Genomic DNA, 20508 nt, shown 5'->3' with positions numbered 1-20508 from the left:
TTGCATAATCCCCGCCTGCCCGCGAAATACGAACACTCTGACCTGCCCACAAACTCTTCCGCTAGTTATTGTGTTTACATCATGTCGAGAAGACCTGTGTTTTTAGCCTCACTGGGCATTCTAACACGGTTCCCACACGTGCACCTCAAATAAGTAAATAATAATAATGAATGAAATAAAACTGCTGTCACATCACGTAAAGTACCACAAACAAAGTTTAAACTTACCGCTGAGAAACGTCCTGATCAAGTCGTGCTCGTCCCATTCGTCGGTATTTGTGATATCACAAATCCCGGAAAATATGCGTTTTAGTGCAAACGAGTCGTTCGTTGTAGTTTTTGAAAAGTTTCTGTTAAATAAAATATCTCCTTTTGAAGTGGACTTTGAGCTTTGTAACTTTGCAGATCTTTTTTATGCTCAAACAGCAACATTACAGACTAACTAAAGTTGAAAAAGCATAATAGGACCCCTTTAAGAGTTGATATTTGAAATCTTTGTCAGTACCCTGCTCTACTATTAAGTAGCTAAAATAAAGTTTTTCTGAGCCTATCTTTGCATTTAATTCAGGTGTCATATTATTCCTACTTCCTTACAGTGGGATACAGCAGGGCAGGAGAGGTTTCGCACAATCACATCCAGTTACTACAGAGGAGCACATGGCATTATTGTAGTCTATGATGTTACAGATCAGGTGAGCTCATACAAACCTTAAGTGTCCTTATTTCACTATAAACACCTGTGAAAATACCTTGAAATAAAGGTTTTAACTTCTGCTCCATTGTATTTGTTACAATGTTTTTTTTATGCCCTCAGGAGTCCTTCAATAATGTTAAACAGTGGCTACAGGAGATTGACCGCTATGCCAGTGAAAATGTTAACAAGTTATTGGTTGGCAACAAGTGTGACTTAACAACAAAAAAAGTGGTGGACTACACAACGGCAAAGGTAATATTGCTATACTCCGTATTACGTGATTTATTTCACTATTATTATGGTTCTGTTTCAAAACCTAATGAGCTGCCTTGTTGTCAAACTGCCTTCTAACTAAAATGAGAGCTCATAACTGACCGATTTGGAATGTTATACGTGGACAACAACAAAGTGCATTGAAGACTCTTGATTTCAGTTGATATAGCGTGCTGCTACGCTAATGACTTAATGCTGTAATAAACATTAACAATACAGAATGCACACTTTAGTAGGAATTTTAATTTGATGTAACTGATACATTTCGGTACTGAATGAATTATATTTTTGATTGACATTTCTTTCACTTTGTCTGACATTTTAGAGCTCATAAGGCATTCTGGTATTGCCTTCTCATGTAATGCTGCCTGTTGTATAGAATGGCCTTTGTGTCAGGAGCAAATTTATTTTAGTATTATTTCTGTATGTCATTATAGTATTTATTAATAATTCGTTTATATTTTAATTTTTCATATGACATTTTAGTAATGTTTTTATAATTCTATGTATTCAGTTTTAGTTATTTTAGTACTTCAACTTATTTGATTTCAGTTAGTTCCCAAAGCAACCTTCTTTTTTCATGCAAGTTTTCATTTCAGTGAACGAAAACTATTTTTAATAGTTTTAGTTGCGGTTGACAACACTGTGCTTTAAACCTCTGCATATATAGGCAGCTCACTAGGTTTTGGAGCAAAGCCTATGTGTACATAAGATTTGCAGTTGTTCACTTTTCCAGTATTCTAACGGAAAGAACTGCTTTGTTTATCTTTAGGAATTTGCTGATTCCCTTGGCATTCCTTTCTTGGAAACTAGTGCTAAGAATGCCACTAATGTGGAGCAGGCCTTCATGACCATGGCTGCTGAGATCAAGAAGAGAATGGGCCCCGGAGCCACAGCTGGGGGTGCTGAGAAGTCTAACGTGAAGATCCAGAGCACTCCAGTGAAGCCTGCATCTGGAGGCTGCTGCTGAGGCCTCCTCGACCCCAACCCCCTCACCTCGGCCCCCTCACCTCGCAAGAGCCCCCACAATAGGAGAAAGAAAGCGGAATAGATCATTTGTTATGGAGCAAAGATGGAATATGAAGAAAATAAAAAATAAAAGAGAGTGTGAAGCAGTCAACAGTTTAAGTTACCCAAATTTTACTGTATGTAGCCGCACTACCAAAAACATTAAAAAATCCCCCCCCTCCCTTGCTTTTCACAAACTAAAACTGATGAGAGGTCTGAGATTTGGTAACGGTCAGTCCCCTTCACCCCTACCGTCTGTCAGGGGCTGCTTTTAACCAACCCCACCCCAAAAAAAGGATGGATTTCATTTTCACTCAACGATTTTAAATCCTCTGTGTGCAGGTTTCTAAGAATAATGTCTGTATTTATCTCACTGTATTCCTACTGCAGGGCTTGTCTGTGGTCAAAATTAAATGACATTTTGTTTTTCTGTTCTTTTCTTTTCTTACTTTATTCTTTCTTGATGATTATTTTACTGTTTATATTTGCATGTGTAGGTTTCTGTCCCCACGGATTGTTTTGTCTGCTGAGATCAACCGGGCAGCGGTGGTTCACAGTCCTACATCTGTTTAGTAAAATATATGTACATATACACCAAGTATATATATGTAAGATCTGAATTGACAGCTCTGTAGAGTTAAATACATGATTTGAGTAGTTTTACCTTCTTTTGCATTTAAGTTGTGGCTGCAGACTCTTGTAGTTTTGTTGCGCAATGTGTAACAGTTAACAAATATATATATATATATATATATATTGTACGACCACACTGTACAATATCAGTATGTCTGCAATTCTTGGTGGGACATTTAGAAACCCTTTGTGTTTTATTTATTCAACATTTATATGCAAATATATTGTTCCATTAATCTAATCTCTCGATATTGGCCATTTACCTGCGGAATACATTGAAAGCAACAATTACACAATCGCATATGTGACTCAAACACTATGTTCTCTTTTTCATAATAAAGGCGAATGAATTCATTTTTTGAATGAACTTGGAAACCGTTTATGTCTAGTTTATCATTTTGTGCAGTTTTAGATGGATGTTTCACTTATCCCAGATGGGGCATTTAGTATATGTAGGATTAAAGCTTGCCATTGCAGTTAATTCATATTTTAGTATCATTTACATACTAATATAGTAATTATTAATATTTTGAATTAGCTTTTATATTTTTATTTGTCTTGTTTTGTAATTTTAGTGTAAATTTTAATCATTGTATGTGCTTTTGTCAATTGTATTAGATTTTAAATATTTCTAAGCTTTATTTTTAAATGTAAACTTCGTTTAAGTTAGCTGCCATGGCATCATTTCTCATTTTAAAGTTTTGAATCTAATTTTATATATTATTTCAGCTTTTTTAATTAACAAAAACAGATTTAGGTTTAGTTTTAGTTAATAATAATTGATGTACTTTTTAGATTAAAAAAATCTCAATGCAATTTTAGAAGACTTTGTAAAGCCTGAGTTAATTGAGGATCTATTTTAATTAAGGATCAAGCCCCTATTGTATCTGCAAGTTTTATTATTATTATTATTTTTCCCCTATGGGAGTCTATGGCAGCCTTATGAGCGGAATATAGGAAAATTATGAAAATTGGCACTCTTATAGTGATGGTCATGAATAGTGATCTGACCAACTTTGGGGTTACACGTCCGACTGTCTAACCATTAGGCCATGATTTCCCCCAATATTTATTTTATTTGTGTACAAAGTAAATTTGCATACTAAAAGACTGTTATATCACGTTTATATTGAATTGAATACATTTATATTTTACTTCAAATCACTCTAGGCAGAGATCTGACTACTGAAATATCTAATTCACCTGCTGTTTTGCTTTTCTCAGGATGACACATATACAGAAAGCTACATTAGCACTATCGGTGTGGACTTTAAAATAAGAACTATAGAATTAGACGGAAAGACCATCAAACTTCAAATCGTAAGTTCCTTTCTATCCTGTAATGAATGATTGTTTGTGAATAAGGTGACATGAACGGAATATACAAACATGTGATTAAAGAAAAGTGAACACTTGATGTTTAGATATCGTATTAATTGTGTAGGGACATTATCAGAGAGAGCAGGGTTATGTCAGTGCTCTTATCATGAATTTTCCTTGATCTTTTGATGTAAATTATGTCAGAGAGAGACCTTTGTCTGCTAACTATTGAATAGGGCTGGGTTAACAATATTGAGTACTCAATTAATTAATTTTAATTTTGATGAACTGATATGAATTCTTACATCAAAATATGTGAACATAACTTCACTAAACATTATTTTATGGCACTCCTGCCATCAAATAATCACAATAAGTTGTTACTTTTGATAAGAAACCAAGTCTCAGATGTCAAATTCTGTCAGTTTTATCACAAAAGTGTTGTTAATTTTAACCTTTAATGTACTAACTAGGGGTTCCCTGTATAGTTTACAGCATCAGTTAAAGGGGTCCTATTATGCTCTTTTACAAAGTCTTGATTTTGTTTTGGGGGTGTTCTAGAACAGGCTCTCATACTAGGTTGTTTGAAAAACACATAATTTTTCACATATTTTACATTATTACAACACCTCTCTTCTCTGTCTGGCATGAACGGCTCGAATAGCTCCTGTATCAAATGAACGCCCGCCTTCTGAAATACGAAATGTGCTGTGATTGGTTAGCTGGGCCAGTTTTGAATCTAATTTTATATATTATTTCAGCTTTTTTAATTAACAAAAACAGATTTAGGTTTAGTTTTAGTTAATAATAATTGATGTACTTTTTAGATTAAAAAAATCTCAATGCAATTTTAGAAGACTTTGTAAAGCCTGAGTTAATTGAGGATCTATTTTAATTAAGGATCAAGCCCCTATTGTATCTGCAAGTTTTATTATTATTATTATTTTTCCCCTATGGGAGTCTATGGCAGCCTTATGAGCGGAATATAGGAAAATTATGAAAATTGGCACTCTTATAGTGATGGTCATGAATAGTGATCTGACCAACTTTGGGGTCTCTAGGACCAACTCTATAGCGCCACCACCAGTTCAAAAGTACTCTTCATTATGATCACATTCAATAGCCTACATTAAGACTTTGCCCATTACAGTAACGGCCATTTCGAAAAATACAGTATTCAGTTTTTTTGCTACTCTTCCAAATTTTGTCCAATTCTTACGAAAATTTGCAGAGATGATCTTTGGACCGAGCTGGACAGAAATGAGTGAACAATGTTATGCCATACTTTTGAAAAACAAAAGTTATGATGTTGTGAACTTAATGTCGACCCAAAATTGGTTCAGAGGCTGTATCTCAGCCAAACTTTTATCAATTAAAATGAAATTTGAAAGGCTGCAACAGCACCTATGGATCATGAGATATGAAAAATGGCTACTTGGGTCTTGCCGAATCTGTCGATGTTGATTTTGCCAGGGTCAGACAAACTGCTTATCCGCCATTTAAAAATTTGTCATAAATTACAATATCTTTTAAACCATTTGATATATCTGCACAAAAATTGGTAGGGATCATTGACAGGTACGTGGAGGTACCTGAGAAGTTTGAATACAGTGCCACCTAGTGTTCCAGAGATATAAGGTTTTTTGCAAAACTTATAACTTAAAACTTATTTTTGAAAACATTGTCCAAATTTTGTTATTTTTGTATCCTTTCATTCCCTGGTTTACGCCGATTATGCCTATATGTTATGTCATTTTCCAAAAATGTGCCTGTTCACCATATTGAAGTAAATGAAAAACTGTTTTTCTTTGGACAGAGTCGCACAGAAATGACTGGATTTTTTATATTTGCTTCCGTTTCCGAGAAATACCTCTCCGAAGTTGACCGTGCCTGTGTTTGTTGACTTATGCTAGTTAGCTTAGCATGTAAATTGGTTAGCATGCTAATTGGTTGCCATTCTTTCTAATGTGGCTCTTCAGCTATCAGGTTAACCATAAGCTACATTAGCATTTAGTTAGCTTAACATGCTAATCAACATGTTAAGTAATGTTTTCATGTGTTCATTCTCACAATGAAAGCTCTCCTGGGCAGCCTTAAGGTTGAGGGTTTGAATCCAGTGTGGCACATGACATGCAGTGCTTTTATATACAGAATCTTAAGAGTGTTTTGTGCTTTTGAGATGCACATTGTAAAGCTTTTGACTGTTCAGTGTGAAGTACTTTGATGAGTTTGCTGTGATTGTTAGGCTTGCTGTACTTGCAGCAGCAGTGGTTGCTATGCTTGCTGTAACTTCGGGGCTTGGCCCTGTATCGCTGCTTGCAGCTATATTACTGTATATGATTCTGTATGCATGAATGGTAATACTTGAGTACATTGTACATAAATTTTAATTTTGCATTTAATTAAGCATCCTTATCAAAACTTACACAAAAATGTAGATTTTAACCTATACCAATTTTTTATTGATTTTTTAACCAAAAATACAAAACTATCAAAAAGTAGAATGTTTATTGTTAAAAATGCATTTTTTGTCAATGCAAAAACAGTTGCACATCAATCTGTGATCTCTGATCTGATCTGTGAGGTTTTTAATTTGCCATCATTTTCATTCAGCTGAATCCACAAAATGCATTAAAGGAACACTCCTCTAAGCGTTTCGAAAGCATAACTGTCTGTATGGTACTTTGATGTCACACACCGATCGGTCTGCACACGCAAACAAAGCCAAAACCTAGATATTTTAGGCAATATAGAAATCCTGGCCAGGACGCGTCCTGGGAAAATGGCACGTATGGTCACCCTAAATAACCTGAGATCACAATCACGATTGGCACCATGTCTGTGCACCTCTTCAGTCAAACAATATTACTAAGTTAAGCCATCACAGGAAATTTTTTAGTTAAAAAAAATACACGTAAAGAAAATGACAAGCTGGTGCGTGAAAATTCAAAGTGAAAAGTTAATCACAAATGTTGTTACAGATAACTCAAGCTTGTGACAACAGCACATAACACCACTCTGGATACAGCAAACAAAGATAATGGTGACATATGAGTCAAGTAAGAACTGTTACTTTCATGATGTGAAAACACCAAAAAGGACGTCTCAGTGAAGACAGTGAACAGACCAGACGTTCACCTTCTCGGAGTCCTAATAATTCTCAAAAACTGCTTCTGTGGAGAAAGAGTGAGAATCTACTTGGTGATGCTGCATTTTTAATAATCAAAAGAGGCTACAGTCAAAGTGACAACTGGAAGTTACATGTGAATAGTGAACTTTATATCACAGTGTTTACAATTCATTTCACAAGCTCTAACCATGTGATGACACTAGAGGGCACTATACATAATAGGAGATAATTTACCTGATGCTTCCTCAGATCTAGGGTCAGTGAGGCAGTCCATGGCTGACAGAATAGAGGAGAAAAGATACTCTGAATGAGTTTTCAGTGTGTGAGACTGCCTCTCTATCAGCACCAGTGTGTCTTTCAGAACTGAGGAATCAGGAAAAAAAATATTAGCAGCAGTATGAGAACAACTACAGACTAATAATGTGTTGACAAAAACAATGCTTGATGTGAATTCAGAAATGCAGCATGCTAGGCAACAGCACGGCTCTCTAAGTTAAGCATGCATGGCCGCATTCTCCAAGCAGAGCGTTTCCTGTTTCTGTCCGATGTAACTGAGTATTGGGTTACGCTGCACAACATGTCTAAAACTGAGAAGCAGTATAGATCCTTGTAGAAGTATACCAACTGATCAAGAAGTGGGCATTATATATTTGCTTTGGAAGATAAAAAGATCTAATATTTCATCTAATGTCAAATTTAATTTCACCACTTCACAGCTCTGGTGCCACTACTGATGGTTCAGTAACAAAATGCAGCTTTTCCCTTCCATTCAAAGTAGTCATGCCAATTCAATATTCAGTACAGCAGCGGAATGGTAGAGATTTTTTAAATAATATTTTCTTATTGCATTATAGTTTGACAAAGGTAGTACGACTCACAAGGAGAGGCTGAATTCATGCAATGCAAAAGCATCTCTCCGGTCTGCAGAACATCTGCTGTGAGGGGCTTATGAGCCTGAACTTCTTCCTGAAAACTCTGAAAAATATTATGTGACACAGTTATGTGCTTTTTGAATGAACTTCTTTTGTAATACAATTTTTTATTCCTTATTGTTACAATAGATGCATGTGCTCTACCATTCAGAAATGTTAGGGTCGATAAGATTTTTATCTAAAGGGGAGGTCTAATGCTATTTCATACATTCTGACTTATTTACACTGTTAAAGAGTTGGATTCTCATGATAAACATGGCCAAAGAAGAGTGCTGGCACAAATCAACCAGAGCGATAGCAAGAGCACTTCCATCAACATGCTTCATTCGGGTTACGGAAGTCATTGGCAGCGCTGGACAGGACTTGCTTGAGAAGGATTTGTCATTTTGTTTTTAGACCACAAAATCAACAATGTCACCAAAGAAGTGTGTTTTTGGTTGAGAGGGAAAGATAACCTTGTTCAGCTTCCCAAAATAACCCGGCGTTAAGAGAACAGTGGGTGCAGTGGGTTTTTTCGGGGCAGCAACAGAGTTGTGCAAGTGTGTTTGTTTGTTCCTGGCATTTCGGTGACAATTGTGACCCTGGACCACAAAACCAGTCATAAGTTGCACGGGTATATTTTTAGCAATAGCCACCAATACATTGTATGGGTCAAAATTATCGATTTTTCTTTTATGCCAACAGTCATTAGGATATTAAGTAAATATCATGTTCCATGAAGATATATTGTAAATTTCCTACCGTAAATATATCAAAACTTTATTATCAGTAGTAACGTGCATTGCTAAGAACTTCATTTAGACAACTTTAAAGGCAATTTTCTCAATATTTAGATTTTTTTGCACCCCCAGATGATGTATAAATCTCAATTTAAAAAATGTTACCCTTATGACTGGTTTTGTGGTCCATGGTCACAAATGTTTTATAAACAAATTAAATAAAATTGAAGTCAATAAAGTATTTGTTCCTGTTTTTTTATGTCGATGTCACAGCTTACAGATGATCGCTACGCAAAAGCTGCGCGTCCTCGTGACTCTTTAGCTCCGCCCACGGCACGCCTCCAGGAGCTCGATTGTTTTCGGAGAGAAGTATCTGTCTTTTATAAATCTGATAAAACTAAAGACTCTTCGGAGATATGAAGTACTCTATAGTTACTCAAGATTAACATGAGATTGGTAGAAACTATGTGTGTGTTATGTCCCCTTTAAATGTTTTTGAAAGAAAAAACATCTCTTATGTTCACCAAAGCTGCATTATTTAACCAAAAATACAGTAAAACAATAATATTGTGAAATATTATTACAATTTAAATTATTGTTTTCTATTTTAATGGCAAAGCTGAATTTTTGGTAATTTTCATTACTCCAGTCTTCAGTGTCACATGATCCTTCGGAAATCATTCTAATATGCTGATTTGGTGCTCAATAAATGTTTCTTTTATTATCAATGTTAAAAACAGCTGTGCTGCTTAATTTTTCTGGAATACATTGGTACATTTTTTCAGGATACAGAACAGCATTTATTTGAAATATAAATTTGTAGCATTATAAATGCCTTTTGATACATTTGATACATTTTGATACATTTGATACACTTTTGATACATTTAACACATCCTTGATGAACGAACATATTACCTTCTTTCAATAAAAATAAATAAATAAATAAATAAATACTACTACTACTACTACTACTACTACTAATAATAATCTTACCGACCCCAAACTTTGAATGTTAGTGTAGTTTACAAACCTTGTAATCAGCCAAGGAGGCTTTGACGCTTTCCAAGTCAACCATGGGAGGAGAAAGAACCTCTACTTTCTCTACAACCTTGTGCAGCCACTGAATCAGCTTTTCTAGGTTCGAGCAAAATGCCTATTGAGAAATAATAAATAATAAATAATAAATATAATAGTTCTCATAAATTCTCAGCCATCTCAGGACTTCACTATCACAACAGAAATGTCTACTCACCTGAATGTGCTGCATTAGTGACTCCTTGGTCTCATTTTCGTTCTGGTCTGTTTGTATTGTCCTCTGAAGCTCTGACATTGACAATCTGCTCAGCTGATCCATAACAGCTTCCACCTCCCTCAGGTTCCTCCTATTCATGTCTTGGTTAATCATTTGGATTCTGGAACCAGGCTCCTTTGCATTCTCTAAATGTGTAAGAGGAACTTCAGAAACAGATCCCCCTTCTGCTTCAACATCTTCATCGCCCTTTTCTTCCATGAATGGTTCCTGCTTTCCCACTTGAGCCGTTGGTGATCTGACTGAGGTGATCTTGCTCTCTGGGGATTCCCAGCTGGTGATGACCGTTTGGCTCATCTGGTTACTAATGTCCCTCAGCTGCTGTGAAAGCACATGAAGTTCTTGTAGCCGTTCTGGTAGGCGAAGGAACTCTTCGTCCAACTCGTCCTGCGAATCAGGATGAGGAAGGATGTGTGTTGAACTAATGAAAGTGGGGACAGGTCTGAACGTCGAGAAGATGCCAAATTTACGATATTGGCCCCCTGGCTTCCCATCGCAGTCCAGACTCTCAACTGACAAGCCAGCTTGGTCTAGTGAGGAGTACAGGCTACTGGACATGATGCCATCTAAGGACTTAGAATGTGGTTTGTTTAGAGCACAAAACTCAGTTGACTTTTGAGCTGTTCCTGGGCTACTCCACTCCTGTCGAGTCCCTGTATAGGACAGGTCTAAACAGGACAGAGTGGAAGAGCGGTCCAACTCAATGCCTGAGTCTTGCAACAATGGATCGGCTCGCAAGAGAAGATCCACATCTGATGAACCCCATGTACCAGCCATGTTGGGTCTAAGAGGGTACGTGTAGTCCAGGAGCTCCTGGTACTCCTTTTCAGGATCCCAGCTGGAGGATTTGCGGTTTGGAGAGGGTGGCATAGTGTTGGGGATGGTACAGGCCCAATAGTTGGCCTGATACGGCGACATGTGTTTGAACCCATGTCGATGGTTCTTACTGTAAGACTGAGAAGATCCTGTGTTAAGAAGAGAATCTCTTCCTCTGTCCATCATCTCACCTGTTCTTGTTTTTATCCTTCCAGTGAAATCAGATGTATGGTTGGACAAGTAAGAAGTGCTTCTAGGAGTGGATTGCACTGGGGGTGCTGTGAGGCTCAAAGAAGCTGAAAGGGGACTGGACAGACTGCGTTTGGTAGAGTTAAAAATAGGATCCTCATCACATGACCACAGTCTGAGGTCTGATATGCTCATGGAGGTATCCAGGTCTTCTCTAGATAATGGTAGGGAGGATTTATAATATGGAGAATCTTCTGGGATACTTCTGAATGACTGTTTAGACAGACTTTTGTCCTTTTCTTTAGGGGAATCAGCTTTGTAACTGATCTGAGGAAAAATAGACAAAAAGAGGTAATGGTTAATAGGAAATCCTGGGATGCAGACTAAAATATGACCAGGGAGCCATTGGCTCCTATAATTGAACAAGACTACCATTTGAAAAGTTTGATTCATAAGGTTTTATAAATTGGTTTATATGTTTTTGTGTTCACCAAGGCTGCTTTTATTTTTATTAAATATAGAGTTAAAACCATAATATTGTGAAATATTATTACAATTTAAAATAACTATTTTTTATTTTAATATATTTTAAAATGTATTCCTATGATGGCAAAGATGAATTTCCAGTCTTCAGTGTCACATGGTCCTTCAGAAATCATTCTAATATGATGATTTGGTGCTCAAAAACAATTTCTTATTATTATCAATGTTGATAACAGTGTTGCTTAATATTTTTATAAAACCAAAAATGACTCATGGTTCAGTGAGGGAGTCAGTTGTGGCTCAGTAAGAGCTCTGAATGATTAACTGACTAAATTAATCCGATTTAAACCGCTAACTCACCAGAAAGTTCAACAGATTCATGCATCACACTGACTGGCTCTTTAAAAACAGCTGGTTCATAAGAGTCAGTTGTTTTGCGAATCAGATTTCACAGCTTGCGCTGAGTTCACTGCTGTGTGCAGGAAACACTGTCTTGCACTCTAACAAGATGGTATCGGAATCCACATTTGGATGCACACAGAGCTTCCCAGCTGATTTTAAATGATTATTACAAACATTTTGCAACCACTTCAGATGCAAAATTCAGTACAAATTTGGAAATTCAGTAAAACATCCTAAGCAGCTCACTAAGACTTGTTTCATTAGATTCTTACCCTGTCTGAGTCTTCATGTGTAGATGAGTTCTTCAGGATGGGCACCTGACATTGTTTGGAGATCAGTGGTTTTCTCATGATATAGAGGCTTTTGTCCTTCATATACCTGGAAACAGGTGCCATAGTGACTGTCTTTTTGCAGTCACTCCTCTCTTTGTCTGAGTCCTTGGCCTCCTGGACATTTGCAGGCCTTGTCCTCTCAACTGCCCTGTGACTGAGGGGTCTAGTGTGACCGCTGCGAATGAACTCCGGGATCCTGGTCTTCCACCTCCCATAGCTCTTGTTCTCCATTTGCGAGGAGGTGTCTGATAAGGCCTTGTCAACTCCGAGAGCCATAGCAACACCTCCAGATTCTGTGGTTCCTCATTTGGCCAGAGCAACAGCTAAAGGTCATAACCACACTGTGTATTAAACACTGCAAAGCAAAGGTTTGAATCACCACACAAGGCTCTGTGATAAGTGTCATCTAACATGATGCAGGGCTCATTTACTCTAATAGGGTTACTTCTGATCTGGGGCGGGTTGCATAAACTGCTTAGACAAGTCTTAAAAGTTAGTCATCTAATTTCTTTTTTTCAAGACTGGTCATAACTTTTTAAAGTCAGTTACAACAAGGTAGATTGGTCTAATGTGAATCCAAAAAGTAAGACTGATTACCCCTTGGCTAACTGCTAGTTGGTCAAACTAGTTTGTAAGACACAGTCTTAACAGCGTCTATGTTTATGCAACTGGCCCCTGGATAAGCAGTCTCATTAAGGCTACATGTTCAGGCTTGCCTGAAATTCATGAATGCTCTTTGTCCATTTCCTAACTACAAAAGTACTACTACTAACAGATTTAATGAATGACTAAATATCATCTTTAAAAAAAATCTTAAAGTAAAAATGTAATCAATTAAAATCAAGATTATAAATTAAATGTAATAATAAAAAACAATTTAGTAATTAAAAATAATATTAGCTGTGGCAAAATATAACAATTAGACTGTTATGAGTATGATTATGTGTCAGATGAAGGCTGATAAATGCAACAGAATGTAGACAAAGCAGTTTCTTGTATTTCTCTGTGGAATACTAGACTGGATCTGTTTTTTGATTGGCTGATGCGCCTGGTTTCCATGGCAACCGACAGAAAATGGCATGTCATGAGAGGTGATCACGTGGGGGGCATTTAAAATCATAGCCTGCCTGCAAACAAAGACAATCATGTGTCTTTACCACTGAACCCTCGCGGAGTTCCTTTTAATTTTAATATGACACATATTAAAACCGACACATGGCTGGTCGGTTCTCATCACTGTTACTGACAGCTTGCAGGGCTATATGTATGAATTTGTTTACTTTGTATTGTAAAGCAAGGAAGCAAAACAGATTCTATCAATGTTATCTGTGGACATTAAAGCCAGCCAAGTTGTTCTGAGACTGATCCTTGGGCTACAAACAGTGCGAATCCTATAGAAAGTCATATAGGCTTGATTGACAGTTACCATGACAACCTGATCATCAAACAATGTCTAAAGAAGGCAGGGTGTCTGCATTATACATTTCCTCTGAGAAACCGTAGAGGAATACGCTGTTAAATCAATTCAAATACAAAACACAACGTACAGTTCACAATACAATATACAATCTGCTTGTTTTGTAAGCCACAACCTGCAACCACTATACTAAAGTTCTCAGTGACTCTGTAATTAAACACTAACGCAAACATACACAAATATAGGCTAATAGAGGAAACAGTGTGTCTTCAACATAAGCGGTCCATTTAACAGTTCTAGGATTTAATAATGCAAGGAAAGCTTAAATTCAACACAAATGTATGCAAAAATAAGAACAAGAATGACAAACATGCACACTGAGGATACGTGGCCTGAGAAAGCTATTTATAGTGAATTAGTGAATAACTTTCCTGTACGGAAAATGTTATTAGAAAGTAAAATTATTCTTGAGTTACATATGCATCAATAATGAATGACAGATTGTTTCACAACAAGCAGCAGCACACAAAGTGATTAATGCTAAACTATTATGTTTCAGCCAGGAATATTAATCTGTCACACAGCAGCTTCACACCTCTGTCGACATCACTTTCACTTTGCTTTCATAGCTGAACATCCTGCATTAATTGATCTTAAACTGTGTTTACGTACCGGGTTTGGCTAAGGAAAATCCCTCGGCAGCTCCACGAACTACGTTCTTATAATTTAGAGATATAATACAATTAATAAAACACCGATGTTGTGGAATCCAAGCGGTGGAGGAAACGGTTCATAACACAGAGGCGGGTCAAGCAGCGCAAGACTGTCGCTTCCAGCCAATAGCGACATTAAAACTGCACGAGCCATAGTCCAGTCACACCGACTCAAGTTTCATATTAATACGCATGCGCATGATAATGTGGCGTAAATTGGCAGTTATTTGGGGGGACACACTGGTTGAGATCATACAATGTTTATTAAAGCTTGTTCAGGCTCTTTATTCAGTCATGTAACTGCTGCTGAAACAGCGCCTTGTCACGCCTTGCTTGTTACATTTCTCAGCGCTGGTCGTAAAAGACAAATTACAGTCGTTTGTGATTATAGAATGAGGATTAAAAAATAATTTAATAGAAATTGCTGAGTGATTTCAGTTTACGCATATAAACATATACAATAATTATAAATTATAAACATATAAATCCTTGCAATTATATTAAATATTACATATGTTGAATAAAGATTTAAATAATTATTTACACGTTTAGTGTACAAAAGTCTCCAGTGAGGAAAAAAACGACTTGCTTATAATTATAATTAATTATAATTAATTAATTTAATTAATAATTAATAATTAATTAATTTATAATTTATGCTATCAGGAAATGTTTGACCTCCAGTGTGTCTTTCATCATCAGGTTCAGTATCACCTGTGACCCTGAGTTTTATTTCAATCTTTGAGCTTGACGTTCACTTAAAATTTGAAAGTTCACCAGATTTGAAAGTACTAAAACCACAAAGCACAAGCTCTGAATCTGCTAGAATTCACAGGAGTATTTCACAAGCACACCTGCACAGTTTTGATATAGTCCCCAATAAATCTTTGGACTATACCACAATGCAACAGGATTTGCCATTAGAGACAAACATTTACAGCAAATACCTACCGGTCTCTCTTCAAAATAGTAAATTTTTCATACAGTCAGTTAAAATATAGCAAACAAACAGAGCAAGAGGTCAGTCTGAATGATTTTCATTACTATCCATCTCTTCACTAGACATCTGCTTGCAGACTGGAAATGTTCCCTTTTAGACTTTGCACATAATCTGGGAAAGGTTCCCAAACACAAAAACCGATAATAAGAAATAATTTTGGCACAACTGGATAAGATTATCATAACAGTTCTTCTGTCAAGTACTTCAAACTAAATGTAAAACAGCAAACTGACCATTAATGTTCCATTCACAGACTTGAATAAACTTTATATTTGACGTAAACTTCACACTGGTGGAGACATCATGTCTATAGTGGTTTTTAAAAGAGTGAGAAAGATTAAAGAAGAAAGAGATGAAAGACCACAGTCAACACTTTACAGTACAGACTCCACACCGTCCTTGTCGTCGAGTGTTTCACGTGAGGAACTGTCTCCTTGGTTCTGGCGAGTGACGAGAGGGGAGGTCTCCTCTTCTGCTTTGACATTAGCCACAACCTCCACCTTCACCTCCTCCAGTTCTTGCTCCTCTTGATGCTGCTCCTGTTGTCTTTGTTTCTTCATCTCTTGCTCATTGATGTGGTGAAGAATGCCAGCACCAAGTGCATCTCCCTCCACATTCACAACGGTGGTGGTGCGGTCTCTGATCACACACCAGACAGAGTTTGTTAACACAACAGATTACTTAAGGACTAAAAAAATGTAATTTTAATGTTTTTGATTCTGATAAGAAGCTTTAAAAGGTTCTTATGAAGCTTTACACAAAAATAGGCTGCAAAGCTATCAGAATGATATGTTGGGAGTGTGCATTATATACGTTTCTTTCTATTTATGTACACTGTAAAATCTAATTAGTTGGGCTTACTTAAAAAAAGCATGCAAACCGATTGCCTTGAAAAAACGAAGTAAAGTGAAATAGGAATAGTATGCTGTACTGACAAATGCTTAGTTAGTATAGTTTACTTATGTGATGTTCTCTCAAATATTTCAGTTGTATTGAAAATTCAACATTCATGATGACTGGGAAACGAGTGAATGCAACTAGTGAAAGATAACTGCAGACATGGAAGAAATCGGTGAAAAGTCTATTAAGACTCTTTTTCTTTTCTTCTTCTTCTGTTGTTATGTTGCTCATTAGCCACATATTAGTGCACTGCTGCCTCTCACTGCTTTCTTAATGTCATTGGTTCCTTTGTGGCTACTTGAATATTTTAAGTAAGTGTCACTCAAAACAGTAAGTAAATTGTTTAATTGCCTTGAAAGTAGCAGTAACTTAATAAAACCTAGTAAGTATAACAACTAAGTAAAGATTACTAATTAAATCTAAGTAAGGTAAACTATTGGATTTTACAGTGTATATATACTAATATTTATTTTATATTTGTTTATTTTACATTTTATACTATTACATATATATATACACCACTACTCAAAAGTTTGGGTTCAGTTAGGGTGACCATACGTCCTCTTTTTCCCGGACATGTCCTCTTTTCAGACTTAGAAAATGCATCCGGCCGGGATTTCTAAATCGGCCAAAATGTCCGGGATTCGGCCTTTGCTTTCTACGGTTGCCATTCATTGTGTGCGTTTTTGTTGATCCCTGCGAGGGACTGTTCTCTTAATCCCGATCTCACTGAATTTCTGACCATTATCGCTCTGTGTAAAGGAAGATCAGATATTTGTCAATGAGCTCAGGATCTGTTGAGCAGCAAATCCTCCAGCATGGTCTGTCAGCCATCTCTCTTCTCAACCCGTGATCAGTGAAATCTGACTCCTGCAGCTGGTGTTGAATGCAGGATTGTCAAGTCCACGTTTTTTTTTTCCAATGGAATTGGGCTACTTTTAAACTGTTGCCATGGGTTGATTTTCCCCCGTGGGTTAAAGGTTTGCATTCTACCTAAAACTGTGCTGTTAAGTTTTGTGAACCACTGGTAGGAAGCTTTTTAGCTGTGTTGATCAATATGCATAACAGTGACTGTAAAATATGTATTTTAGGTATGGAAATGACATATTTTGAGTTTTGATATTTGGGATATGGTCATTGCGCTACTTTGGACGCTACTTTGGGCACTACTTTAACCACCAACCAACTGTCCTTTTTTTTTGAAAACTAAAGTATGGTCACCCTAGTTCAGTAAGATTTTTAAAAGTTTTTTTTTATAGAAGTCTCTTATACTCACCAAGGCTGCATTTATTTAATCAAAAGTAAAAACAGTAATGTTTTGAAATATTATTACAGTTTACGATAGCTATTTTTTTGTTTTCTATTTAATATATTTTAAAATATAATTTATTCCAAAGTTGAATATTCAGCAGACATTACTCCAGTCTTAAGTGTCACAGGATCCACCGAAATCATTTTAATATACTGATTTGGTGCTCAAGAAACATTTATTTCCATTATCAGTGTTGAAAACAATTGTACTGCTTAATATTTTTGTGAAAAAATATTTTTTTCAGGACCCTAAAACCTAAACCTTATTTATTAATTGTGATTAATAAAAAAACAACAACAACATTTAAATAGTTAAAAATACATTTAAAAATTGAATTATTAATATATATCTCCTGTCCAGTAAATTTGACACTGATATGGTGACTCAATAACACTCTAATATTGATATATGAGATTATATGAGATACACAATTAATCAATATATCATAGGCCTATATTAATAATTTATTGATATTGAATAAGAAGAAGAAGCTGTCTTACACAATCCAGTCCACAGCTAACATGAGTGACAGGTCATGGGTAGGCAGACCAATGGCCTCCAGAATGATAGCGATGGTGATGATCCCTCCAGCTGGAATACCTGCTGCTCCCACACTGGAGGCGGTGGCTGTCACCCTTTTGAATAAGCAAATAAGCAATCATTTAGCAGATGCTTTATCCAAAGTGATTAACAGCTCACTTATTACAGAAACAAATTCCCTGGAGATAAGTGCCGTGATTCTAAAAGCCAGAATGGTGATAGCTCATATTTATCATCATCCAAACCTCCATCAGAGCCTCAGGTCTGCATCGCTCGCTACACACTCAACAGCGTAACCTGCCACACTGGGACAGGCTCCAGAGAGTGAGTGTGTGTTGCTTGTAAATTTAGATCAAGCTTAGCATCTCTGCCTTGTTTAGATATAGAGCACATATCGAATGTAACCAGAATAGATACAAGAATGTTCTGGGGATCTATCAATACTCCTGCTGACTGAAAAAAAGGCCTCATAGGGATGTACACTCACAGGATTGTGAAAATCTGGCCTACGTTGAGTTCAACGTCGTTGAGCTGGGCAATAAACACAGCCGCAACGCACTGGAAAATGGCTGCTCCATCCATGTTAACAGTGGCTCCAATCGGTAAAATGAATCGACTGATTCGTTTGTCGACACAGTGTCGCGGAGCTGCACATGCACAAAAAACAGACAGGGTTTGAGTATGTAATGGCAAAATAGATGTAAAAATGGTCATAGCAATTCTACTGGTGGAAAAAAATTATAACTACATTTTAATGACATCAGGCTCATTACATAACTTTGAATCAGTGATATTTTTGTATTATTTATATCCTATCGATGTTTTGATGTAACTTTTATTTCTATATTTTCAGTTATTTTCATTTTAATTTTAGTTTAGGTTTTAGTAATTTTGTTATGTACTTTTGTTAATTTATTTTCAGATTTCTTTTAAGTTTTAGTATATTTTTATTTTGGTTTTTAGCAATTTTAGTACTTCAGCTTAAACTTATTAGTTTAAGTTAATTCAATTCAATTCAATTCAAGTTTATTTGTATAGCGCTTTTCCCGATACAAACCATTGCAAAGCAGCTTTACAGGAAATTCAGTTTCTACAATATATTTAGTAGTAGCTTGTCAGTGGTGACTATGTCAAATTGATGTACATATGGCAGAAATGTGCGGTAAAATTCAGTTAATGACGTAATCAAACAGGCGATGAACACTAGCAATGATTATATGTTGCAATCAAACTTGTGATCAAAATTTGGTAGTTTATGTTGTTTCAGGGTTGGCATCATCTGAGGTCCTCTGAGGGGTTGGCATCATCTCGGTCTTTGTAAGGGCTGGATCCAGACTAAAGCTTGTGTAATTCCTAGTTACCACGGTATGTCAAGACAACATTTCTATTTGTCGTTTAAGGTTTTAAGTTGAAGTTTTTCATCTAATATTTATATTTTATTTTATTTCAGCTATATTTTTATAGTTTTATTGAACAATTACAGCATTGCTTTGGATTGGTTCAATAGGGCTGAGACTGCAAATAAACCATCAAAATATGGAAAAGACATTCAAGACTCTTACTTTGTCAATCTGATTATGGGCCCTTTGCCAACAAATCAAGGTTTTTGCATTTCAGCAACACTTCTAAAGATTTAGCAAGACTAGTAGTTCCAGGGAAAAAAGGAAACAAAGCTTTTTAGTCACATTCTGGAGGCCAAATTGTCCTGCTTATAGGACTACAGAAATATATGAAATATAACAAATGACCTGGAGCAGGTAGCAAAGGCAGTGGTAAAAGGTGTGATGAGGCCAGACAGGAAACTGAAGGGGTTTTCACGAGTGAACCCAAAGTAGATAAGTGGTAAGACGATGCCACCATGGATAATGTGGCCCAGGATAGAGGCAAAAATGTACTTCCCCAAACTAGTGACCAGCAGAACCACATCTTCCATCTCCACAATCTTACTGCCAACCAAGAACATGATGCCAAAAGGCACATACCTGAAGGACAAAACAACAGAATGTATCATACATGATATGCATGGTACAACTTAGGTTTTATAATGTATAAAATTATAAATGTTAATATTATAGATAGATAGATAAATAGATAGATAGATAGATAGATTAGATTAGATTGTCACATTCACCAGCTGGAGTGCCCTTGATAACCACCAGAGGGCTCTCCATCCCATACCTCTGTCACTCAGTCTGGACTTAAAGGGTTAGTTCACCCAAAAATGAAAATTAGCCCATAAATTACTCACCCTCAAGTCATCCTAGGTGTATATGACTTTCTTCTTTCAGACGAATCCAGTCGGAGTTATATTAAAAATTGTCTTTGATCTTTCAAGCTGGTTCATGGCACTCAGCGGGTGTTGCATGCATCAGTCCAAAAAAAGTT

General features: G+C 36.4%; 2 protein-coding genes and 1 pseudogene across 4 annotated transcripts in view; 1 reads left to right on the top strand and 2 right to left on the bottom strand.

Moving 5' to 3' along the window:
• Positions 1-2984, top strand: part of LOC107743524 (ras-related protein Rab-1A) — an 11244-nt gene extending 8260 nt beyond the window's left edge. Inside the window, exons 4-7 of one of the 2 annotated variants that reach the window (XM_016556789.1) lie at positions 596-691; positions 814-945; positions 1739-1970; positions 2018-2984. In XM_016556789.1, coding sequence (XP_016412275.1) covers positions 596-691; positions 814-945; positions 1739-1936 — 426 coding nt within the window. In that variant the 3' untranslated portion in view covers positions 1937-1970; positions 2018-2984. Of the gene's footprint in view, positions 1-595; positions 692-813; positions 946-1738 lie in introns of both variants that reach the window. The other variant, XM_016556788.1, reaches the window with a different exon arrangement.
• Positions 2985-6747: 3763 nt separating this feature from the next.
• Positions 6748-14445, bottom strand: LOC107743522 (centrosomal protein of 68 kDa-like). Of its 2 annotated transcripts, none has more exons than XM_016556782.1 (7): positions 14331-14445; positions 12182-12596; positions 9963-11351; positions 9741-9863; positions 7936-8032; positions 7292-7420; positions 6748-7100 (listed from the first exon to the last, which is right to left on the bottom strand). In XM_016556782.1, the coding sequence occupies exons 2-7, from the start codon at positions 12515-12517 to the stop codon at positions 7078-7080; spliced, it is 2097 nt and encodes a 698-aa protein (XP_016412268.1). In that variant the 5' UTR covers positions 12518-12596; positions 14331-14445; the 3' UTR covers positions 6748-7077. The 2 variants fall into 2 exon arrangements, with proteins under 2 accessions (XP_016412268.1, XP_016412267.1); XM_016556781.1 differs by having other exon boundaries at positions 12182-12564.
• Positions 14446-15051: 606 nt separating this feature from the next.
• The window catches only part of LOC107743525 (neutral amino acid transporter A-like), a 12996-nt pseudogene continuing 7539 nt past the window's right edge, over positions 15052-20508 (bottom strand).

This window comes from Sinocyclocheilus rhinocerous, unplaced genomic scaffold (genome assembly GCF_001515625.1).
Source record: "Sinocyclocheilus rhinocerous isolate Xijiao unplaced genomic scaffold, SAMN03320098_v1.1 scaffold677, whole genome shotgun sequence".
Classification (NCBI taxonomy): Eukaryota; Metazoa; Chordata; class Actinopteri; order Cypriniformes; family Cyprinidae; genus Sinocyclocheilus; species Sinocyclocheilus rhinocerous.
The sequence above is the reverse complement of the archived record's forward strand: the minus strand, read 5'-3'. Positions and strand labels throughout refer to the sequence as shown.

Coding starts and splice junctions, on each gene's coding strand:
- LOC107743522 (XM_016556782.1), bottom strand. CDS start 12,517: ATGGCTCTCGGAGTTGACAAGGCCTTATCAGACACCTCCTCGCAAATG. Junction 8,033..9,740: donor CCTCCTTGGCTGATTACAAG/GTTTGTAAACTA, acceptor AATATTTTTCAG/AGTTTTCAGGAAGAAGTTCA. Junction 7,101..7,291: donor TAGATCTGAGGAAGCATCAG/GTAAATTATCTC, acceptor CTTTCTCCACAG/AAGCAGTTTTTGAGAATTAT.